This window comes from Opisthocomus hoazin, chromosome 2, assembly GCF_030867145.1.
Source record: "Opisthocomus hoazin isolate bOpiHoa1 chromosome 2, bOpiHoa1.hap1, whole genome shotgun sequence".
Classification (NCBI taxonomy): Eukaryota; Metazoa; Chordata; class Aves; order Opisthocomiformes; family Opisthocomidae; genus Opisthocomus; species Opisthocomus hoazin.
The window spans coordinates 92165265-92178177 of record NC_134415.1 but is presented as its reverse complement, the minus strand read 5'-3'; the positions used below and the strand labels follow the sequence as shown (position 1 = coordinate 92178177).

Sequence of the window (12913 nt, the reverse complement as noted above, 5' to 3'; positions counted from 1 at the left end):
ATGCAGGAAATAACTTGAACCAGCAGCCCACAAGTCCCTGAGGTGTGGCAGATGGAGAAGGAGTAGCTGCCCTAGCAGCTGCCCCACGTTTCTCTCTCTTGTGCACTGTTCAGTACTTCAATGTCTGTACTTGACAGTTATGTGAATGAAGAATGACTTCAGATACACATTCGCAAGAAGTGAGCTGACTGTCATGATTCATCTGTACATTAATGGCGTATACATATGACCAGCCAGCTATTTAACTCTGTCTACCCAGGGCAAGCGAAGGTTTGCAGGTCCAGCTTTGAAGCCATCACGGCTGCAGCTGGAGTGACTTCGGACACCAGAGGAATCTTGATGGCTGGCGTGTGGCCACTGTCACAGCGCTTGGAGCACCAACATGTCTTCTCCTAGAAACGGCCTATATAAAAAGTTCTTGCAGTACCAGCTGCCTCAGCTTTTCTGCGTTGTGTGAAAGTGCTATTTAGAAGAGTTGAATGCTTTCTACCTAAGCTGAAATTTATAGTAAATATTTTGCCTTTAAACCGTAACATGCAATTAATCTTTCCAAAGCTCCCACAACTGGCCATTGCCAGCATTGCATCTACGTGTGCAATCATGTCAGAGTTTCTCTTGTAAGGTACCAAATAAACACAGTTCTCATTCCTCTGTTAAGCATCCATTATTAGATTAAGATTTTCATGGTCAGAAGAAACCCTTTCACCACTGATTTGACTTCTATAGAATACAAGCCATAAGTCTTTCTAGATTTCATTCCTGCTCTGGTTGGATAATAGTACTTTTATTAAACCAATGCTCATCTATGAACCTTGGGCATCAAAAATATTGCCTCCAAGTCGTTGATAAAGACATTAAACATTGTAGAGCTGAAAAACAGAAATGAAATACCATAAAACCACAACTATTTGATTATTCCTTGCAGAAATCTGTTTTAAACTGCATTTCTTCTAGGAGCACAGGAGGGTTGTTTGTTGTTTCATTGGTGCATTTCTTAAAAGGAACAGTATGAATTCAAATGTGTTACTGAAGATAAAAATAAGAGTCAACCAAAAACATGTAAACTCACTTTAACATTAGATTAAATTTGTTTTTAATAAGCCCATGATAATCAGCAATAGTTATTTTACCCTCAGTTCTTGATCAGTCAAACTTTTTGATTTTCCTCAATTCTTTATCTCAGGTTAGAGCAACCAGGATCATTGCATTTTAAATAAGAACCTTGACTTTAATCCATTCTTCCTGAACTTCTCAGTTCATTCCAGATATAATTAAAAAACCCCAGTACTTCCTCCCCACCCAGCTCAGCATGGTCAGAAAGCTTTTACCAGAGTTTTTTTAAAAAGAACTGGCCAAAGCATTATTTGGACATTCTGATTTAAGGATCTTGACAAATTTTTAAAGCTTTTGCTTAACATATTCATTTGCTGTTAATGAAATGGAAAGACTTCTTGCCAAGATAGATAAATCTGACATTTTCAAAATATCTACCATATTTATACTGACAATCTAATACTTGCACAAGTACCACCATTAAGGTAAAGCATCAGGAACAATAGAAATCCTCATTCTTATGGTTCATAATTCATACAGATTAAGTTTATTTTCTTCAGTGTCTTTTGCATTTTTATTGCCTGTAAACCCAGGTTTTGAACTTGGTTTCTATTATTGGGTTTTGCTGCTTGGCTTTTTTTAAACTGCCAGTTTTCACATTCCTGTAAGCCAGGCTCATTTTTAACCAACTGGCTTGCTTCAACTTTGCTTATTTTCTGAGAGCTTAATAATATGTTTTAAGCAGCAAACAATCATCATTTAAACATCGTAATGTTTAAATGTTTTCCCGTGATTCAGCTTGATTATTCCTATCATCCTTAAACCATCCCACTTACAGTGCTGTGTACATGTGTTTCAGGGAGGTCTCCACGAAGTTGTAGTTGCTTGTACCTTGACAACCATTTGTTTTTCTTCTGCAGTCTGTTTCTTTAACCATTTCAAGGTGATTAACATATACCTTTATGACATTAGATGAATTCCAAGAATCCAAAGATCACATCACCTCAGCATTTCCACCACTTTCATATCAGTACTGAGACAGGTGTTTGAGTATGTTTTACTTGGATGAAAATCCCACCTGAGAAGCACCATCCTCACGCCTGAAAGTTACGTGGCTACTGGGTAAGGCACAACTTTCAGTGAGTTTGTAATGGTCTCTGGTACATAACTAATACTCCAAATAATGTTTTAAATGCTTTGGATAAAAATGTCTTATGAGAGACCAATTGTCTCCAGTGTGTCAATGACTTTGGAAACAGGCATATTATTTTTGGAAGTGGTCAACGCCACTTCTATTAGATGGTCAGTCCCTCACCGACTGCATGGACTAATTTAATAGTTTGATCATGCAAGTCTTTCTACTAGGCCAATTTTTGCTCATAAGCACTTTCCATTTCTCTTGCTTATTGTCTAGGCAATTGTATAGGAATGCTCTATTTGCCTTTTGTCTCTTTCCTTGGTTTTATGAGCAGCAGGATAATACTCCAGCTAAAAATACCTCTGCTAAAACTAACAGTATGAACACTTCTAATAATCATCAGAAATTGAGTCAGTTGCTCCTCAGAGTTACTGTTTTGGGTCTTGTACACAACAAAACAATACAGGATAAGAATTTGTGAAGTTTTTCTTACAATCTGCTTTAGAGTAAGATTTAATCTTTCTGGAGAATTTGCAGGTTGAGCACAACAGCATTATAGTTGCCAAAAATACATATTTTAAATCTTATTTTAAATTACTGAGGCCCCCACAGAAAGGGAAAAGGAACTAATCTAAATGGAAAACATCTGCACATTTCAAAAAACATGTTCAGTATAATTATTATTTATATGTGCTCAAGTTATGAGAGTGATTTCTATTGTGTCTTATTATGGAAAACCCTGGCTAGAGTAAGAAAATATAGCATAAATATACAGTTATTTGTCCAAGAGGTTTAGATTTTACGATAAGGAATTGCAGTGCAATTCACAGCAGTTTGACCTACTATAATCAGCTTAGCCAGCAAAATGTGATCCCTTTTTTGTCATTTCAGTTCTCTGCAGCAGCTCCCCACCTGGTTACACAAACACCAGCGTTAGGGAGGGAACAGGGATGTGCTTCTGGGGGAGACTGAGGGTGTTAGAAGGAAGAAATTAAGGGACCTGGTGCCCCAGGCTCCCTGACTTTGACTAAAGTAGCCAGGGAACTGCACCCAGGTGAAGATCACCAGGCCCATGCAGTCTTCTTAGGCAAGGGGTACACCAGTAGAGTCCCACCTGTTCGTATTCCTACAGCAGAATTCTGAGGTCTCATTCCCAGTTACAGCTGTTTTAGATAAATGCTTAGACATCTGAGCAACCAGTCCCCATCGGAAAAAGCCACCACACATCTACATTTTGAAATGTAGTTTTTGCTATTTGTGTATATATATGTTTGATATATTTTAAGAATACAACACACTGTGAAAAACTAAAAATGACAGTGAAACTCAGGCATAAAAGCAAAATGGAAAGACTGCTGCAGTATCAGAAGTAACTGATGCAATGAAGTGTCTAGAAACATTCAAGAATAGATTAGATAACTGGCTCAGCTGCTCAAACCAGGGATAAATACATTTTATAGCTAATGAAATTTGTATGTGATTTGATATGGCTATGTGCTACAGTGTTCAGACACATCTCGTAAGTAAGTCTGTCCACTTTCAGAAGGAGGGTTTTGGGGGATAGAGAGAGAGGGTAGCAAGGCATTTCTCAGTTCAGTAATGGTTTCCTGATGTATTGTGGAAATTATTCCAGCGGGGTAGGGGTGGAGGTGTACATATTAAGCTGAAGATGCACACACCCAACCCAACAATCTACAAGTCCCAGCTAAATGAACTGGTATGGGAATGCTTTATTTGCTATAATACACACAAATCTCTGACACATTTATCACGCATAAAGTTTAACACTTTTATCATTTATAGAATAACATTTGTTTAATTCTGATAAAGCATAATAATATTGCTGGTGATATTTAATTTGACATCGTTCAGAGTCACTAATTCAAGTATTCTTTCAGAAAAAACAAAGAAGGAAGAACAGGGGCCAAGTAATTAGCCAGTAATCCCGGGAGTCCTGGAAATAACAAAGCCAATTTTCAACAACTTTAAATCTCTGCTCTTCACACAAATGGGAAGCCAAGTTAAGAGGGTACAATCCACTTACTTCAAGCATTAGAACTTCATTTTCGGAAATTTCATAGCATTACAGCGCTTTCTATAGCCAAAGTCAATGTACAAATGAAATATGTAGATATGCATTCCCAGCACAGACTAGGCTATAGCTTCAAGCTGTTCACTAAAATGAGGAGCACAGTCAGAATTCACATCTGAAGTCACTGCAGAGGAATTCTGCAGCAGAAGTGGAGAAAGAATGCTTCCTTAAATTGTATTTAACTCTATCGTCCCCCTTTTCTTGAGATCTAATTTCCCATAGCACTATTTAAGATGTACAATTTATGCAGCACGTTTTTACAGACAACAGCATGCTTAATTTCTTGAGCCTTACAGAACAGCCTACACTGTGCTTTAGGATGAGTATATCTACACTGTGTATCAGAATGAAACTTTTTCCATAGGATTTTCTAGTTTGCACATAATCAAAGCCCGTGTTACAACCAACTAAAACAACTTTTTATATAGTTTCCTTCAAACAGCCAATACTCACTCCACCTCCGACAAGGATTTACCTCATTGTCTGTTCCCACATCCAGCATCACTGGTAGACACTCATGAGGTTTTACTCCTCCGCATGCTGTATACAGTGCCAGTTTACCAACGGGGATGCCCATTCCATAACAGCCAAGGTCTCCAAGACCAAGAATACGTTCTCCGTCTGTCACCACAATAGCCTGGAGGAAGAAATCAAAGCACTGTAAAAATCACTTCTTTGCTTGTATAGACTAAGTATTCCATTACCTTCTTACCATCGTTTTTTAATTTTCATGTGAAAAATCTAACAGGTACAAACAAGTCAATAGTACAGCAAAGGCCCAGAATTGTTTTATTGCATTTCACTGTCGGTTTGTGACACTGTTTTAGACTCTTGCTTCACTGTAAATGTGACTTTGATATAAAACTTTTAAGAATATACAAGAGAGGTATTTAATATTACATTACAAGGGAACTGGCATTGTTCCCGCCTAGGTTTTTCTGTCAACAATATGAAAACAGAATAGGAAGGGAAAGGAAGTTATCCACAAAAAAAGAAGAACCCTGGGCTCCTGGGTTTTGTCATGGCTGTTTCCAGAAGAACCAGAGCCAGCCACTCCTCCTGGCCTTTGACAGGGCTGTCTACAGCCACCTGGTTCTTACCCTTCAAAGATGTATGGATTCTTCCCTTGAGCAAATAAAACACTCCATTCTACTTATACATATGAGGAAGTATGTGTTTTCGTTGACAGAAATACAGGACTCCGTAAATCCCACAAAACTGCGCTAAAAAGAAAGATTTTTCACAGTAAAGGACAGAAGTGTTTAGTATGACAAGCAGCTGACAACACAACCATTTCCTTTTCATACTCTGTGACAAGCCGTTTTAATTGAAAATTCAATATTTTTTTGTGAGAGAGCTCATCAGGTATCATATGTGGAGAACTATTAACCCAAACACTATAACAGGTTTCCAAGAGATCTTGTGGGACTCCACCCTTGGAGATACTCAAAACCCAACAGGACACGGCCCTCGGTAACCTGCTCTGGGTGACCCTGCTTGAGCAGGAGGATGGTCTCCATGATGTCCAGAGGTGCCTTTCCTACCTCAACCATTCTGTCATTCCCTGAAATGCAGAAAAAGCATGCTGGGTTTTTCTGATGCATAATATTCCACGTAATTTACCAACTAATCAGTAAAGGATGCTTATAGCTAAACAAGTGTTTAAATGCCTCAAACTTTGGCTGTCACAGCATTGTTTCTATTTAAAAAATGAGGTAAGAAACCATTGAAATCCAATTGATAAAGAGCTTATAAAAATATCTTAACCAAATCACCCTGGTGCAAACTAGCATCAGCTTTATCACAGAACTAAAACAGAACTTACCTTGATGGTACTTTCTGGCCAGGATTTAAGCATTGTAGCAATGTGTCCCCGGTCATGGATAGTAATAAAAAGACCTCTGCAAATAAAAAAATACTTTTCACATAAACAGGCAATTAAATACTTTGATATAAATCAAATAAATAATAGATTAACTCTATGCAAATATGTTTCCAATATACATAGATTCAGTTCAATGACAGGTGCTAAATTTTGTATAAATGAGTAAATATAATGTCTGCATTTAGTGGAAGCCAGAGAACATGTAACTTCGTAAAGCTTCACTGAGCAGTGAGAACCTGTAAGAATTATTTCTGAAAATTGCTGCTTGATTTTAAAGCTCACAAAGCGCTTGATCTGTTCAAATGTGTTTGTTAATTGTCCCAGACCACAAAACAAGTTCATTGTACGGCAATGATCACTAGTGCCCCAGCAGTCCTAACGTTTACAGACAAGAATAGGCCAAAGTTCAAATCTATGAGCAAAATCTGAAATAAGCCCTATATTATCATTACGTAAAATAATTCAAGAGCATTCAGTTACGTGTTTAGAAAACAGTCTGCCTATTTAATTAGATTGCCCCTTTGACACCTACAGTAGTGGGAAATTATCTTTTCTATATGAAAAACTCTTTGATTTTAAAGCCTGTAGCACATCCTACAGTGCTAGGCATACCAAATTTTTACTTTGAAGGGTATTTGTAAATTGGCCTTTAGTTCCACCAATACAGAAGTATAAAACCAAATGACAGAATTAATTATTATAGCAGCAAAATCAATATAGTATCGTGTCCTACTCTTCAGCATTTTATTCTTCATTTATTTCACTTGACATGTAGCTATACATCCAGGTCCACTCAGAGTTAATTTAATTCCATTTCTTCTTTATTTTTCTCACGTGACATAGTGGAAAAAAATTCTCCTGCTAAAGTCAATCCCTCAAAAACCATGAACAAAACCTCAGTGAAGAACTACATGCCAGAGATGCCTTCCTGTAATTAAACTATGCAATAGTAAGTATAAGGAGTTGTCTTCTGGAATTATTCTAAAGCATTTCATCCACCTACTATAAAAATTATAAAGTAAAAATTACAGAAAACTATTGAAAAATAATTTAAATCTAAGTCCACTGCAATATCTGCATATTCATAGAAGTGGGTACACACTCATGTGGGTCTAAATAAAACTAGTAACTCAAGAAAATATTTGTCAGATATGACCGCAAGTATTCTTAGTCAAGCAAAAAAATTCCTGCAGTGTTAAAAAGTGTATTGGTATAGACACCAAAATTAGTCCAAAAATTATATTTAATTAATTTCCCCACCCCTGTGGAAGTGACAGTCCTCAGGGGCAGGAAGGTTAATATCTACCACTCTTTGCAGAAGTTGTGGTATATACAGCCCACAAGCATTTCTGTTTGTGAGCCAGCTACCTGAAAACAGACAGCTCTCACAGTGAAGCACCGTAAAGCAGCAAAGCAAAATTAATGCAGATGCTTCCTTTCTGGTACACTGTACTGTGAGTCATTTTATAGAACACTGTGTGAACTGTTAAAACACAAAATACAGCTTATTAAAATTACTAGCCTCAGAGATGGTCAGTCGTGAGAGATGAGCACGTGAAAGAAAACGAAGAGTGCAGGAGGAAAGCTGCCTAGCGGCATCACCCCTTTCCCTCTCCCCATCCTCCAATTTACACTGACCTAATAGATTTGTGTTAAATGAAGCAAGATTTTGTATTGATTTTCTAAAGAGCCGGAGCCCAGCCCAGTGTGGTTAAATGACCTCTTCCATGCAAGCTAGGGGGAGAGGTCTCCATGGAATAAATTCCCCAGCAGAGGAAGATAAAGGTGGGGTGGCTGCTCTAGCAGGAATTTTGTTAGAACATTTGTAAGGGCCTTTGAATAAGTATTGAGTGTATTTCAGAAATCTGTCCAAGCAGGATCACATTCAAACAACAATGGAAAAAAGGGGCTGAAGTGTAAACAGAGTCATGTCGAAAGCATTTCACTCCCCTCCTTCTCCCCTTCCCTCCATTCTTTCTGTAGATTAATTAGTAAAACATTTCTGGGAACATAGTCCTGACTGAGAAGATACCACTGGATTTAAGGGCACAGAACAAGAGATAAGAATCTTTTATTCTTTTCTCTGGTTCTGTTTTCCTCATCTTTCATTTCTTTAGTTAAAGCACTTTTCTCCTTTAAGGTGTCATGTGCAAGAAGCTACACCAGGTTGCAAGAGGGAGGCCAGCCTGCACCTGTGTCTGCCAGAAGAATATTCAACCTAAATGACTGGAATTGAACCTGCTGACAATTCTACCTACAGGCAACTACCAACAGAGTAGTACTACATATTTTTTTCTTTTCCATCAGGTCATGCTATGTCGAGAAAAAACATCTACTGCACAAGGATATTGCAAGTGGGATACGGTGACACAAGCTGACTAGCAGATGCTGTGGTTATTTTTTGGCTGTCATAGCACAGCCATGAGAAGAATCAAGAAATGAGCAACCTAAACAATTTAAATTGGATTAAATTATATATCTATCTCAGTCCAGAAGTAAGACAGAATTATTCATTTAACAGTAATAATAAGTACTGTCATGTCAGTGATGCCCACACCGCTCTGCCGGACGCAGCGTAAGAGAAGGCCCGCGTGATGTGCATCCGTCTGACACAGCACTTCAGGATGGGGCTGCCCCAGCAGACGGACAAGTAACACATTTCAGCACAAGCAGAAAGAAGTAAGATACAGAGAAATAATGCTTGAAGTGAAGGTTTTATAAAAAAATAAAAGCTGAGGAAAAATATGCTACTTGTTTTTCAGCATGTACATATTCACATATCTAAGAAGAAAAGCATCTCACAGGGAAGGAGGCTGAAGTTCTCCTGTACACACTATCAGAGCAGCCTAGGTTGGCAAGCTCACTGTAAAAGCAAGTGTAGGTTTTACGACAGAGTAAGGTCCTTTCTATTTGAACTGACACCTCAGCTGCACATATTATCTTTTCTTGCCAGGCAACAAATTGAGACCTGTTGAGCCTCAAAAGGCCAGTCATCAAAACTGTGACTTAAAACTGACTTGAAGCTTGCAGCAGCACACTAGTCTTCAAATTAACATGTTCATTTTGAACCCAACACAATGCAGACCTATGTGGAACTTGTCTGAGTGCGTATGAAGCAGGACTCACCTTGATTCACTTTGGCCCCAGTTAGACCTCTGATCAGCACTGATTTATACCAGTCTAGCCAAAGGGATCCCCTCTACTCACGCCCACTTCAGTTAGTCAGACGATATATGAAACTACAGGAATAATTACACAGAGAAGTAACTATGTCTCCTTTCTGTCACAACACCACTAAGACCAGAGCCCTGAAGAGTGAGGGGGAACCCCGGCCAGGACATTGGGATCCACTCAACAAAGGGTGGATCTATTTTTGGTCACTGAGCTCACTGCACTGTAGCAGATTTCACCAGCTATGTGGAGGTCATTCTACACCACATAATTTGGCTCTGCTTTATCGGAACTCTGATCTAGGAGAACAAAGCAAACAGAATTACATGCAGTATTTGTTTATTATGCTTCAAGGAAATAATGCTCCACCAGCAATGTACTTCTCTTTTTTCTATTAAAGCATAGTTTAGAAAAATGTCATAGTAACAGAATAATCCTTTCTTTCCTCTTGCAATAATAACAGGAGGCAATCTACTATGTCTCAGAAAATGCCAAACATTTTTTAATGAAAAAAGTTCAAACTTCTCTCACAACCTTACATGTCCAAAATTGTTATTTGAATTATGAACTGAAAATAGAATTATAATAGAGGTGACCTCACTTCCCCAGGCAGCCTAAATCAACAAGCTTAAAAATAATAATAAAAAATCTCAGAGACCAGCCTCAGTTTATTTCTGAGAGTAGACCATCCCAAACTCCTGCACTATTCAAGAAAGAAGTACTTCCCTAGTCCCCGTTGAAATTCTCTCCTATTTTTTGTTAAAATTATATAAAGCAGTACAATACAAACATTGTGCTAGAAACTGAGTACCTGTATCACCCAAAAGAACGGTCTGCTCTTTTTTCACCAAGAAATAATAACATTTCTCATCGTAACTGTTCAATATGGTCTCCTGTCATCATATAAAATGTGCTCAAACTTTTAATTACATCTTACCTTACCAGGTTCCTTTTGGTAGTAATATGCATTCCAAGACCTCTGAGGCCTAATAAATACAACTGATGGGCTGATTTAAGAAATGCAGCTGTTCGCCGATTCTTTTTTTTTTTTACCTTTCCCTCCGTACAGAGTGAATTTCATTACTTTACAACGCACAGGTATTGCTTTCAATAAATAAAATAGCTGATGCTGAAATTGCAGCTGCTACTAACCTTCAACCTGAATTCATCAGTATTAAAGAAACCTGAGCTTCAAATTTTCTAGATGTTGCGTACTCAAACCATATTTAATCAGAAAAGTTTGTAAGAAGCAAAGCAAAGACTAAATTGGAAAACATCAAAAAAAGGAAAAGGAACATTAAGAGAACAGTACATGCTGTTAATACCTCCGAAAGCCTGGAGCTGTACATGAGTAAGATATAGTTCATAAACCAGATAAGTGCTAATAGTATACGAAAGACAATGGAGAATAAGAAATTAACCCAGAAAAGACATAAAAGTTTATAAATACTATGTGTTATTTCAAGCTTGGCATATGGTTTCCTAAATGGTTGATTATAAATAACTGTTTTTTAGAAGAAAGTGACTTCAAATATTCTGGAAGGCACATGCTAACATTTGCCAACTCCAGTTAGTTATACTTAAAAGAATAATGGAAGCCTCATTACAAATTTTTATAGTGACTCAAAAGCCCAATTTGGCACAGGAATGTAGGGAAATAATTAAAATACAGAAAAATACAGTGTTCATAATGGTTGTAAATGGGAAATGCCAATGCTGAGGGGTCTGAACAGTCAGCCTTCAGCTATCGGAGCAAACCAGCATTTAGTTTATTTTAAGATTCCCTTCTGAAAATGCTGTTTCATGGCACTCTTTATCCAGTGTCGGCAGCCTATGTAGCACTTTCATGTGCCCAAGTCCATCACAGTTGCTTATCATTCCCTGTGAGTAAGTGTAGTGCTTTAACAGTTACTACAGTTAAAAATAAGGTCTACCTAGCAGAATACCAGTAAGTTCAGGGCACTTACAGAACGGTATAGTCTACAATGTGAACTAGCCTTAAGAGCAGATAAGTGATGAAATTAACATGAAAGACAGCAGCTGTAAGCCTGGCATTTGGAAATACAACCATACAGGAATGAGGGTTCAGTAAAGAAAGGATAGGGTTTGGAGGACTAAAAGGCACATGACTGCAGTGACACAAAGACTCAGATGCTGAGGGATTTTTAAGTATAGATGTTAAAACATTATTTAAAAGTAAATAATAATGATGATGATTTTTTTTTTTTAAAAAGACAACTGGGGTAGGTAGTTGCTTAAGATTATAATTTCTTCTGGTGTTAGCCTCAGCAAGCTGCAGTGCTCCAGGTGCTGCCCATGCAAGGACAAAAGTAAATACAGCACCCACACTATGCTCAGGCCTGCCCAAAAGCTTCGACTAGAGTCCATGGGTCCGCCTTGTCTCTTTGCTGAGGGCCGCTGCGTTCCCCAAAAAGCCCCATCCAGGTAACACTATAGTCAGAAGAGCTGGCCCAAACAACCCCACGGGTTGCAGGAACTTCCAAATGGATTCCTTTTGCCCATACCTTGTGTTTTCCTTCCAGCTATCATAGTTGGCAAAATGTCACAACGTGGTTGGACTGGGTGCATTTTGAAATACTGCCAAGGGACCCAGATTCAGGTCTCAGCACATCTCCTCTTCCACCCTGTGTGGGACTAGGGAAGTGGGGAACCAGGGGCTGCTGCTCCATAACTCACAACACAGTGAGCCATAGCACTCCTGCTCCATCTCCGGGACATTGCCCCATCTGCCCTTCTGCATCTGAAACAGGCTCCAGAGCCTGCATACAGTGTATATTTTACAAATGGTAACACAACAGAGCTGGTGAGAGTAAGAAAAGGGACAAGCTGTCTATAGCATTACAGACCGAAGGCAAAGGAAAAAGGGAAAGAGAAAAAACCTGCACATGATCTGCTGTCTTATTGCTTTTCTCCACAAGTCTGGATTCTCACAGCCTTCCAAGAGCCTGATTCTTGCTACCAAAGTGTGTAATCTCTAAATTGCTACTTAGAGTGTACAAAGTTTTTTTTAAAAGAAACTTCTTTTGCTTGAAACATCCTGCTTTCACTTTGCCAGAATGTCAGTCGGATAAACTCCAGCTCCAGAACCGAGCAAAGTGGCCCGACCTCTACAACGAAAAGCAACCCAATGAAGTAATTCCTCAGCTGCTCTCATTCATCACAAAAACATTATGTTGTTCAAATAATCTGAGTAAAACGTTACGAGCCTTACACAGCAAAACTAAAACCAATTTTACATGGTATATATGGCAACGATAGCTTGTTGCTTTGCTAATAATCCAAATGTCTCTACTTCATTTTGGAAACGATAACGTGCATCTCAAACTATTTTGGAAGAAAATTAAAGAATACTTCATAGCACAAGCAACATTTTGTCATTGCAGACTTTTTGCATCAATTATACAAAATACTCATTATTGTATATCTAGATAGCATCATTTTTTAATTAGTGCCTCACCTCCTTTACTTACAAAGAAAGTAGCACAGCATATTGTGATCTAAATATTCAGACTGTAAGGATGCATCCTTTCAGTAAAGCAACTGAGTAGATTGT

At 38.3% G+C, this 12913-nt stretch overlaps 1 protein-coding gene across 1 annotated transcript in view; it reads right to left on the bottom strand.

Moving 5' to 3' along the window:
• ME1 (malic enzyme 1) overlaps positions 1 to 12913 on the bottom strand; it is a 185258-nt gene that overhangs the window by 100077 nt on the left and 72268 nt on the right. The window contains exons 4-5 of the mRNA XM_075414440.1: positions 6109 to 6184; positions 4759 to 4920 (exon numbers count right to left, since the gene is read on the bottom strand). Coding sequence (XP_075270555.1) covers positions 4759 to 4920; positions 6109 to 6184 — 238 coding nt within the window. The remainder of the gene's footprint in view (positions 1 to 4758; positions 4921 to 6108; positions 6185 to 12913) is intronic.